The sequence below is a fragment of the Malaclemys terrapin genome, chromosome 18, assembly GCF_027887155.1.
Source record: "Malaclemys terrapin pileata isolate rMalTer1 chromosome 18, rMalTer1.hap1, whole genome shotgun sequence".
NCBI lineage: Eukaryota > Metazoa > Chordata > Testudines > Emydidae > Malaclemys > Malaclemys terrapin.
This window is the reverse complement of record NC_071522.1, coordinates 8,704,759-8,717,500: the sequence shown is the minus strand read 5'-3', so window position 1 is coordinate 8,717,500 and position 12,742 is coordinate 8,704,759. Positions and strand designations below refer to the sequence as shown.

General features: G+C 38.1%; 1 protein-coding gene across 14 annotated transcripts in view; it reads left to right on the top strand.

Moving 5' to 3' along the window:
• Nucleotides 1-12,742, top strand: part of MSI2 (musashi RNA binding protein 2) — a 401,448-nt gene that overhangs the window by 343,597 nt on the left and 45,109 nt on the right. For 7 of the 14 annotated variants that reach the window (XM_054008322.1, XM_054008327.1, XM_054008332.1 and 4 more), the window contains one exon: nt 1,087-1,134. The exons of 6 other annotated variants lie outside the window; for them this stretch is intronic. In XM_054008322.1, the coding sequence (XP_053864297.1) occupies nt 1,087-1,134 (48 nt within the window). Of the gene's footprint in view, nt 1-1,086; nt 1,135-2,294; nt 4,372-12,742 lie in introns of those variants that run through there. One more of the 14 variants, XM_054008334.1, reaches the window with a different exon arrangement.

Here is a 12,742-nt window from a genome sequence, read left to right as displayed (position 1 = left end):
AAACTGAGTCACGGAATTTAAAGATGCAGTCATGTCCTTACGGCACAGCTGATACTAGGAGGTGGTGCCAAGGTGTAGTGAGTGCCCAGTGGCAGTTCCCAGAGTTGGGCACAATATTTTCAGTACTACGTAAGGGGACAGCATGTTCTGAATCTTTGGAACCAGCTCTGGCCTTTGCTCCTGCCTTTTTGCTAGCATCTGTGTAAAGGAGGGCAAGGATGGACATAGTATCCCAGCTCCTGTACAAGGATGCATTGAAAGGACGAAAGCTCCTACATTGTTGTCTTCTCCTTTGTGTGGCATTCAGCACAATAAGACCCAGGAGAACTGATTCAAAATTTCACTAGACACTACCACTTTAAATGCCACAGCTTCAAGTCAGTACTTGGGGCCATACCTTGCACCTAGGACACCTATTGGAATTGCGGGGAGATGTAGGTGCTCAAGGAGTGCAGTATCATGCTCTCAGTATTGCCAAATACTTGTATCACTTCTGCCTCCTACTATCTGCTACCACACAGAGACGGCAATGAACGATGTGCACACAGCTGTTCTGTGTATAAGACTGCAGTTCCCTGGTAAGGGAGAGGGGAAAGATGCTCTGGTGAGGAAATGTTGTAGGTAGGAGTGCGAAGCTCAATATGTTATCAGTGTCACCAGAACGTAGAGAGGGTTTTATATGCAGAGTTCAGAGAATATTGCATGCTAACCTCTATATGTCACATCTTTCATATAAATGTTGATTAAATTAATGCTACTTTATCGATTTGTCTTAATGTACCTATGCTGCTTTCGTTGTTCTCTGCCTTTTCCTTTCGCATCCTCTCTACAAACCTGAGACTGGAAGCCATTTTTTTTAAGGGTTTATTTTTTGAAAATGACCCTTCTCCCTGCTTTAGCAGAAATCCAGGTTTTGAACAGTACAGGCTGTTACAAACTAGCAGAGAAAAGGAAGCTTTTAATAAAATGTAAGAAATCAGTACACTGATTAAAAAATACTAGAGTATTCAACAGCATAGGCCAAGTTTTCCAAGGTGCCTAAATTGCATTCATAATATTTTCTCATGCATGTTTTTGCACATGCAGAAGCGCCCCTTTGCGTGCATGGAGGTGGGGTTCTGAGCATGGAAACAGGTGAGCATGCAAACTTTGCAGAGCAAAATATGGGCATGTATACCCTTTAAAAAAATAAAAACTACCTACACACCCAAAACGTTGCATTATTGTGATTAAGAGGAACTGTTTGGGTCATTTCTACAAAATACTCTATTTTTTTTCTTTTTCTTTTCCTTGTAGGCTTGTCCCAAAACACTACAGTTTGCAATATCTTAGGGTTTTAGGCTGCTACCTATCACCAGAGTATTGAAGTAAAAACAGTGTACTTTTCTGTGGGATTTTACTAAAAAGAAGACCCCCCCCACACTATTTCAGTTTGGCTGCATCTTCTCTTGGGTCATTCTACCAGCAGATCTCATGGCAAGGCTGAATGAAAGAGTTTGTTGTAGCTAAATGCCTTGATATGAGCACATACACTTATCCTTCATTATCTCTTATGTCAGAATGCTACTTTAAATGGTTTGTTATAGAGCAGTCCTGACGTCGCTTCTTATTAGAGTGCAGATGTGTCACAGAGCCTTAATATAGTACGCTTCTGAGGTCTGTGCCATAATAAGTCAGCTAATTTCAAGGAAATTATAGTGTTCCTCGTATTATAAAAATAAAATATTGCAAAACTGTGCTATTAACAGTTACCATTTCAAAGAATTGTATTACGGTTGCATTTATTTTAATATCAGCGCCCTTTATTCCAGTTGCCTTTTCAGGTTAAACCACCCATTTTATTTTTCTTTTAATTCTTTTAAAATGCCAGTCAATATTGTGTTGTAATGTGATATTTACTGTTGTCAAAGCGAAACAATGCTACGAATGTCATGATCCACCTGTTTGCATTTTTGTTTTGGTAATTTGGAAAGAAGGCTCTTTGCTCTCTGACTATTTGTCTGTTTGAATGATGCCCCCTCTATATATCTCTTGTATTATACTTCTATCAAAGTAGGTGACAGCCCTTAGCTTGAAAAGCGTCAGGAATGTAAATCACTTTGGCAACTGTTCTATCTTCTTTCATCAAGTTTTTTTTTTCTCTAGGCTTTAATAGCTTAGTACATAGTCATTTTTAAATTATTATTATTATTATAATCACTCCCTATCCTGTTTCATTTTTTTTTTTTTTTTAATTTCTGGGACTTATCTTTTCAGTTTAATCTATTAATTTCTGTTCTTATTTCACTTTGCAGACTATTTGCCGATTTCACAAGACATAATTTTTATCAACTAGTTCTTAAAGATGCATAACAAATTAATCGGGGTTTACTACAGTGCTAATGAGAGAAAGAGACAGACAGAGACAGCCTGGGTGGTCCATGTTTAATATCAATGTCCACTGAAAAAATGCTGCTTTTACTGGCTGGTTTGATTGACTGGACTTATTTTTTTATTATTATTATTATTATTTTTTTTAAAGGCTCCATATCCTCACTGCTTGAGTTTGCTTTTTCTTATTTTTGTTTCCTCTGCTTTATATGAGTTTTTAATGCCCACATGGAATGTAACTCACAAAGAGAATGGAGGCGGGCGTTAGTTGACGTTATAAAGGCATGACTTCTCACAAACTTTGTAGAAATAATTTATTAGGGAAATGGAAATTATGATCAAGTCCTATAAAAAGCCCCCAAACTGAAATGTTGATGCTTTTTGATATACAGCATATTTAATATCAGTAAAAGTCATAATTATCATGCAGGAGGGCTGGTAACATATAGCTAAGATTATTGTGCAAGCCAGGGGAATGAATCTAATTATTCAAAGTATTATGATCATGTATCTGTGAAAATTTAATCTGTGAAGTAGGCAATTGCATGATTATTACTTTTTTGTTTTTACAGATCTTTCAGTCGTTGAAATTCTAATAACTGAGAGTTCTGTTTTGAAAACAGAAAAATTTTAGTATAGTGATGTCACCTTGAAAGTGTCAGGTATCGGGGGTAGCCGAAACAGCAGAACTAAAATTCATTTGCAAATTTAACACCATTAATTTGGGCTTGAATAGGGACTGGGAGTGGCTGGCTCATTACAAAAGCAGCTTTTGCCTCTCCTGGAATTGACACCGCCTCATCTATTATTGGGAGTGGACTACATCCATCCTGATTGAATTGGCCCAGTCAACACTGGTTCTCCACTTGTGAGGTAACTCCCTTCTCTTCGTGTGTCATTGTATAATGTCTGCATCTGTAACTTTCACTCCATGCATCTGAAGAAGTGGGTTTTTTACCCACGAAAGCTTATGCCCAAATAAATCTGTTAGTCTTTAAGGTGCCACCGGACTCCTTCTTGTTTTTACCTTGAAAAGTGCTCATCAAAGTAAGCTGTGGATGATTAGAGGCTACCAAACACCCCACCGCCCCACCTCCAAAACAAACACTAAATCATCCCATTCTTCCACACATTAAAAAAAATAAAATAAAATAACCACCTTCAAAGCTCCTAGGAAGTTCCCTATCTTGGATTAGGCTATGCTTTCCGAAGTTCAGATGCTGTAGTAACTTCCATGCTTCACTTGCAAACCATTGGCAGAATTAAAATTCTAGCAAGAGCAGCAGGAACTGATCTGCCAGCATGAGCTGTATTGCACCTCTTAAACTTTAGCCTCTGCACAAATCTATGAAGTATCCCGTCACCTGGTTTTATACGCTTTCCCATTATTGGCTTTGTTTCTAACAGAACTAAGTTCCGAGCTGTATGGTTGAAAGCACACGTTGCATTTAAATTCTCCTTTTTATTAAAAAAAAAAGTGCTTCTATCAATTTTATAAGTTTGTGAGAAGTAAATTGCATGCTTACAGTAGAACTGTAATGCATTTTAATGTTTGTTAATCCACTTGTTTAAAATGTCAGTGTCCAAGGCTCTACATACACAGCTATGCTGTTCTTTTCATTAAAGATGCTTGATGTAATAATTGGTTAGTTTTCCTTTTTATTCTTCTGCTTTTTTTAAATCTGTATGGCTTTTTTATTATTTTGTTTTTGTTTTGCTATGAATTGCTTTGCTTTTGTGAACTTTTCCTAGTGTGCATGATTTGCAAACATTTCGGCTATTGTCAATTTTCTCATTTTGTAAATAGTTCATCTGTGCTTTTTTTTTTTTTTAATTAATTATTTTTTTCCTGTAAGCAACTGAGGTAGAAAAAAACAATAATAAATCGTTTACAATGGACAAGCTGTGTTGCTGCTCTCTTAGCTTGCAGTTTCGTATTTTGGTTTGGACATACCAAATAACCAGTACCAATGACAATTTAATAAAAGAATAAAAAGATCATCATTTGAAGTGTGTGACCCAGTGTTTGAAGAACTCACGGTGTGAATATTGCATATTAGGTATGTTTACAGCAGAGATAATAAAAAAAGACACATTTATAGTGTTGGTGAACAGTACCTACATGTTAAAGCTGCATTATTCTTATAAAGTCTGATTCTGCACCATTAACTTCAATGGACTTGGTGCCATTGATAGCAGTGGGGTGAGGATCAGATCCATACACTGTTTGTGAACTCTTTTGCACTAATGGGGAGAAATCTGTTTTTGGAGTGAAACGCATTTAAATATTAAAAGAAAATAAATAACAGCCCTGTCATCATTTAAAAACAGAATACCCTCGGTGGGAGCGCAAGAGTTGCCCTGTGCAGAGCCCTTTGCAGATCGATACCTGTGACGACTCCTTGGAAGTTTGAAATTGAAATGTGTTTCTTTACTGGAATTCTATTTTCCTCCATCATAGTCATGGTGGTTTGTTATTGCAGGGTTACCCAACCTTTGGCTGTTGGAATTATTTCTTGGGGTTTTTAATTAATTTTTTTAAGCACAGTGAAGTGTTTAGATATGGGGGGGGGGAGAAACAAATATTTAGATGAACTTTCCAGAGAAAAGAAAAATATATTTACTTCTTTATATTGCAGTAGAGCCTAGGAGGCCCAATCATGGACCAGGATCCCATTGTGCTAGGCTCTGTACTACCACAGAACAAAAAGACCAGTCCCGGCCCCCAAATAGCAGACCATCTAAGATAACGTTTAGGTTTTCCATTATTGACAGTATTTTAAAAAATATTTTAAATCTGAAAGCCTTAGTTTAGTTTGTTCTATGGCAGCTACTCAAAACCCCGTTACCTTGAAGCCTACTTACTGAGAGTAACTGGTATAGAAAAGCAATATTCATGTAACCGTAACTATCCTATATGTTTTACAGATAATATAAATGGTTACATTGTGGATTTGGGGGGGGGAGGAGGAGAGTTGGGGTGTCAGGATGGGGTAGTTTTTGTAATAATGAGATATTTAAGGCTCTGTTTGAGAATTTCAAAGAGGAAGGAGGAGGGTGGAGAAATAGTTAAAATATTTACCAGCCTATGATGTGAAAAAGCAAATGCCCAAAACCTGCAAGATTTATCCCCCCCCCCCCCCCCCCCCGACAGCTCTTCACCCCCTCACTCTGTTGTGTGCGCCTCACAAGAAATCCACAGTGGGGACCAGCATGTGATTGAAGAGAAGGGAATATATTTGTAGTCTGAATGCATGGCACAAAATAAAACATTTAGTTGTAGCTAGATATTATAGCTAGATAATGTACTTGTAAGAGGGGGAGGGGAGTACCATACATAGTTTCTGAGAATAAATGTTGTTCAGCTCTGAGGGCCAGATCATCCGTTGCTGTAAACCAGCCTAGCACATCTCAGCTGGTGCAAGTCAGCGTAGTTCCATTCTAAATGCCTTAGTGCTAGAGATACACATGGCATTTTACAGACCCAGGACGACAATTTTCATTTATACTAAGGCCACTCTACACTTCTCTGGCAGTGTAAGGGTGCTTTAAAGTGGGAGTAAATTATATTCACACTGGCCCCTTTACCCTGACAGTGTTGTACAGAGCGGGCTTTAGTCAGGTCCCCAGTAGTTGAACCATGTTGGAAGCAGTAACAAAGCTTGTCACAGCGTGATAATTTAATGATTGATCTTAATTTTTTTTTTTTTTTTTTTTTTTTAAAGTAAACCTGTCCTTGGCATTCTGTGGTTCAAAGTATTGTGGTTGGGTAAACGCAAGTCCCATTAGAAGCTGTGCAGTAAATTGTTTAAACTTGTTATGGTAAAAAATGCAAAACAAAGTTAGAGCTGTTTCTCACTCTTCCTTCTAGCCCTTCCCATACTGCTTAAATGCTGATCTAATCCTTCCAGCACTGCATGCCTTTGTTCACCTAGAAAATGCGGGTGGCGTCTGCATGGCGTAAAATGGTTTACAAAGAATTTATTAAATCTACCAGAGTGAGCTTAATTACATTCTTCAAAGCTTTCAGATTTGATTTCCATCAATGAAAGCAAATGGCAGACTGGACTCCCCGCCCTCTTCCTCTTCTCTCCCCCTCCCCCAATTAATTTGAAAGTTTGCATGTCTTTCACCTAGGATGAGAGGCTGAAGTGCATGCATGCAGGATACATGTGCTTCCCGTGAGCAGGGAACCCTTAAAAATGTAGGTAATAAAGTAAAAAATTAATATTTCAGTGCACATAAACCGCTAACCATGAAATACCCCATTAAGTTCTGCTTACTTGGCAGATTGAGTTTGGTTTTTTTTTTTTGGTCACAGGAAAATATTTTACCTAGTTTTTAACCCCAATATAAATGCTGTAAGTAGTACTTTCCTTAATCATACTAGGATCTGTTTGGAATATTCTATTTCTGGATAGCCTTGTGGTAATAAGCACTTCCCATTTGGCCTGTCATTCGTAAATGCAAATTATACAGTATACACATACACACACATCCACCTAATAGTCTCTCTTTGGAGAAGAAGACAGACAGATGGAAAGCACCACATGAGACGGTTGCTAGTCATTCCACTGAATGCACTACTAGATACCATGGCGATGGGTGCAGGATAAGGAGCTGAGTAGAATTCTTACAACAGGTTAAAAAAGAACCAGAAACTGAGCCAGTCATTCAGAAGGGTGCAGTCCCCTGACTCCCAGCAGAAGCCCCTTTGCATTCTTGGGATGTTTTAGCTCAGAAGAATCTCATTTTCACTTGTACCGGCAAGGGAATGGTCTGATCTAAAAAATATTACCATGGCCAATAAATTTAGGATGGGATTTTCAGAAGCAATTGGTGTTGGTCCAACTTTGCTCCCACTGGGGTCAGTGGTAAAACTCCCATTATTTCAGTGGCAACAGAGTTAGGCCAACACTGAGCACTTGCAAAGTTTCCAGCCCCTGGAAGTTTCTGGTAGGACCCTTTGCCAACATAATAGCTTCCATGCGGTTTCCTGAACCTTCCACATAAGTATTTGTGAAGGTTTCCCCAAATGTCATGTCTTGATAAAGTTTCAAACTTTACAAATGTTTTTTATATGGGTGCCTTAAAAGCCTTGATAGAAAACTTCCCAAAGCAGTAAAGAACCTCTCAACGTCATTGAGTTTGTGCGAGCAGTTAAAACATTCCATGAGGTCAGACCTCCCAAGGGTTGTCTGTCCTCAAGGAATCTTGTCTGTCCTCAAGGAATCTATCTCCTTGGTTGGGTTCTAACTGTTCCATCGATCCATGACCCAGATGTTGAGATTGCTGTCAGAGCGAGACAGGGTCATTGCCCTGAAAATGAGCAGTCCCTGGTGGAGGGGAAAAACTAGCCTACCTATTTCATACTGTAGCTATGTTGTTTGAACGTGAACTGGACTCTCTGCGTTTCACAGCTTCAGTGCAATAGAAGGGGGCTCTTAGATAGTAACTTCTGCTCCTAAGAGGCCTCAGCTAGAGCAAATGGAAAATTTAATGGGAATAATTATTCACAGGGGCAAAGAGGCATAAAGAAAGCCCTCATGTATAGCAGAAATCATAGAGCAATGTAATCAAATAATGCTGAGTCTGATACGAGCCTAAACCTGACCCCTATAGAGTTAGTTGTAATCGACTCAATAGCATGTATATCTCATATAAATACTAAAATACAGATTTAAAATGTAACCTAATGTAATAAGTGTAGCCAGCCAAAAATGAGAACTTTTTTCAAAAATGTTCTCAAAAATTAGTCCTTTTTTTTTTTTTCCCCATTGGACAATTTTGAACTTACGAATTTTTCAATCAGTTCAAGTAATAAGATTTCAAATCAGGCAGTTAAATTTTACGTTACCTTCCAGGAAACCTTTTCCAGGACTTATAATAATATGCAGACGACTCACTGGCACTATAAAGGTTTAAAGACCAAGGACTAGGACTGTCTAACCTGACCTCCTGTATAGCACAGGCCCCACCATTTCACCCTGCGATTCCTGCCATGAAGAGAATTATTCTTTCGTGCTATGTAAGTGAACTCTGCTGAACCCAATAATGTGTGGCAGAAGTAGAGCTTATCTTTTAGATCTCGATTTACAGCCTTCAGGTGATGGAGATTTTATCATCTCTTGGTAATCTGGTCAAATGGTTAATTGTCCTCTGTTAAAATGCATCTTATTTTCAATTTTGTTTTTTGTCTAACTTCAGCTTCCAGTCATTGGCTCTTGTTAGGCCTTTGCTAAATTCAAGAGATTTATACTGGAGCTAATATTGCAGATCTTCCCATTTGTAGCACGTATACGTACAGTTGGAGAATGTTTTTTTAGAAGTTAAATGTTTAAACTAAGAAGCTTGTCTTTTCGGTACCTTTTGAAGCAACTGAAATGAGGTCTGAAGCACTTGGCTGCACTTGAAACAGATGCTTTGATGCTATTCCCTTCAACCCCTTCCTTGTTCGGCCAACAACAGGTGGCCAGAATTTAGAACTTGCATGCTATAATGGCAAGCCTGAATGCATTGACCTCCCCCTACAATGATAGTTTCATGAATCAATTGTGTTTATTAAAAATGTATGATAATGCCTGGCCTCTAGGTTTAATATGAGAAATGTTTCCATCCAGCACATCAGTTTAGTACTGAATGGAGTTAGTTCCTCTAAGAACATGATTTAGTTTAAAGTCCCTTTCACCTACGTCGGCTGTGTTGATCTAAAGACTGTAATTCTGTCTGTTTCACTAGTTACTATTAGGGGTCTCCAAATTATAGATCAAGGTAAAGCATTGCATGCTGGGAAATGTAGTATCTATGGACCGCATGTGGATTAACAAGGCAGTTGGTGGCCACATTACAGAAATCTGTGGGGTGTTCATTAACTGCGGTAGGCCATGAACACTGTAAAAATAGAATTAAAAAAAAGGTACAAGCTTTAGGTTTCTTTAAAAAAAAAAAAAATTTTTTTTTCTTAGAACAAACCATTTGCCTTTGAGAAGCTTGCCAGTTCTGTATGGTGAAATAATTGCAAGGGGTTATTACACTTGAGAAGACTCAACAATAATTTGCAGACAAATAGGCAGCTTTGTCTCACTGATGCATAAAGTAATTACTGGACAAAAGTGCATCATTCCCATTTGAAAAGCCATCACCCAGGAGCCGTAAGCCGCTGAAAAATGGATCGTTTACAGGACATAAAGCGGAAGTGCCAAATTTTAAATTAACTGTATTTGGGTTTTATCATTTTTGTCCAAGTTCCAGAGGAGAAATATTGTTCATAATAACACCCATCTGCAAACACACACACGCTGTGTGAACTCCATTACTGGTGTCTGACGTTGAGAATTCTCCTACAAAATCTTGCCATATGCCATACATACATTTTACATAGTGGGGGACTGTGCCTTGAACAACATGATGGGCTGTTTAATGAGGTTCCCATTATGCGTGATGTGCTTTATCTGAAGTTCACTAATTTCCTGACCCGGTGAAACAGATTTTAATAAGCTTGATATAACGCAGCATTTTAAGACAAAGGGAAACACTTAATGTGGCAGTCACAATAAAGAACTCTGAGCAGACTTGTAGATGTTAAAAATGTTAATAGGATTGATCAGAAGCTCAGGAAAAGAATTTTCCATTTCCCTGAAGGCCCGCTTTGTAACTTCTTGTTTGTTCACCTCTATTTGGCATTTTAAAGACTCGGCTGCCCCATTTCTTTAAAAAGTATATTGGTTTTACCTTCAAGATACTGTAAAATTTGCTTAGACATAATTTAGAGATGATTCTATGTCTGAGTTTTAGAACTTTGGGTGGAATCTTCATTCAAACCCAAGGAAACTAATTAACATAAAATATTTTGCTGTGAACGCTTTGGTAGAACACAGATCTTTCATCACCTTTATATAAATTTTGATTTCTCTGGGTTTTTTTCTTTCTCTCTAAACACTGTAGGTTGGTTGTTTTTGTTAAACTTAGATGTGAGTTTTTTAAGGGGGAATTGAGAGAAAGATAGTAGAAAAGTTAGGGTTGTATATGTGGAGGGTATTGTCTATTTGACATAGCCTTCCTCTTCACATGCACACAACTAAACATGACAGTTACACGGAATATCCCCCAAAAAGTTTCATATTGGGATGCTGCATGGTTTTGAGTCAGACACTTTCAAAATTAAACCTAAAGGTCCTACAAAAAGGATAACTGGCTAATGAAAAGAATAATGCAAGAGAGAATCCATTTGGAATGACAGCTGTGAGCCTTTTAAAGCTTTTCTGTGCTGATCAAAGCTACTGCTAACATTGTTTGAAAAGAGGATATCAGTTCTCCCCCTTCCACCTTCTTTCCTATTCAACCTACAGACAATTTTGAATTCTAGATTTCACACTTTCTTTTTTTTAAGATCAAGTGAACATGGTCTCTACTTTTCCTAACTAACTAATGTTTAAAACAGTATATTCTAAGAAGCAAGAAAGAGTTTTTGGTATAAAATCAAGTGTTTTAAATGGCGAAGGGGAATACATTGAGAATTGGTGCTGTCTCCGCCATCCCCCTTCCCCCCTCCCCTCCCCCCCAAATCTACAGTCCCTTCTGGAAATCCCAGTTTGGAAACATTCATGGCTTCATGAATTTTCACACAGTGCAGTGTATGTATGTGTAAATGCTGCCTACCTGTCCACACATTATTATTTAACATTCAAATTGTAATAGCACCTAGAGGGTTCAATCCCCACTGTGGTAGGTACTGTGCATACAGGAAATCACAGTCCCTGCCTCAAAAGAGTTGAGTCTGAAATACATATTTGTTTGCTAGGCTTAATTCTCTGGGCATGTTTAATGTATCCTCAGTGTTGCCAACTCTCAGGATTTTATCAAAAGTCTTGTGCTATTTGTTGTTTTTCCTGAAACCCAAGTAATTATGTGAGACTCTCACCTTTCATTTTAAATAAAGGAAATTTCTAGTCTCCGTGGATGTGAAGAAAAGCTGACCCAAGTGCAGCCCAAACACTCAGAAAACAGTAAACAGATTAAAAAACAAAACAAAACATGTATTTAAAAAAAAAAAAAACCCTTGTGATTTTTAAACTAATCTCATGATATGTTTTGAGGCCTGACTCACTATTTTTGAACCGTTGGGGTTTGCAATACCAGGTGCTTTTTAATGTTTTAACATTACCCTCTTTAAAAAGAATGACTCATGAAAGTAAAGCAAATCCTGTTACTTGGTTTCACTCTCCTCATTTTCACACATGCCGATGTTACTCTCCCCTGCACTGTACTATTTATTATATTACAGTAGTGCCAAGAGGCCCCAACTCCATTGTGCTGGACGTGGAACAAAGAGACATAAAGAGAAATCTATGGCCAACAAAGTTAAGGACAATAAGGAGTTTTTTAAATATATTAGGAACAAAAAGAATGCTAACCATGATCCATTATTAGATGGAAATGGTTGAATTATCAATAATAATCAGAAAAGGCAGATTTGTTCAATGAATCTTAAAGTTCTGTATTTGGGGGTGGGGAACAGATGATGTAGTCTCATCATATGGTGATAACACTTTCCATTCCACTCGTATCTCATGAGAATATTAAACAGCAGCTACAAAAGTTAGACATTTTTAAAACAGCAGGTCTAGATAACTTGCATCCAAGAGTTTTAAAAGAGCTGGCTGAGGAGCTCACTGTACAGTTATGTTCATTTTCAATAAGCTTTGGAACACTAGGGAAGTTCCAGAAGACTGGAAGAACACTAATGTTGTGCCAGTATTTTAAAAGGGTAAATAGGATGATTCGAGTAGATATAGGCCTGTCAGTTTGACATCAGTCCTGGGCAAGATGATGGAGCTGCTGGTACAGGACTCGATCAATAAAAAATTAAAGGAGGGGTAATGGAAAATTAATCCTGTCAAAGTTAATATTTTTTTAATGAAATTACAAGTTTGGCTAATAAAAATAATAGTTTTGAGATAACATACTTAAACTTCTGTAAGGCCTATGATTTGCTACTGCACAACATTTTGATTAAAAAACTAGAATGGTAAACACTATGGTACATGTTAACTGGATTACAAACTGACTGACCGACCACTGGACCATGCCTCTCTCATGACCTTTAACCGGTGCTGATGTCTTAGTGCTATTATCTACTAACGATGTGTAACCCACAGGTCAGTGTATGTGATGTGCTTGCTCGACACCAGGCATTGAACCAGCATCCTCCAGAGCTGAAAGCATTAGCCTAAAGAGCCGAAAAACTCTGAAGCTGGGGGCTGTAACAGACTTGCATCATCTGTAGATCAGGCACAAAGGGGAGAGGGGGAGACACAATGCACTCTGACCAGTGGGTTACCCTGGACAGCGGAAGATTGTCCTGAGCAAGCTC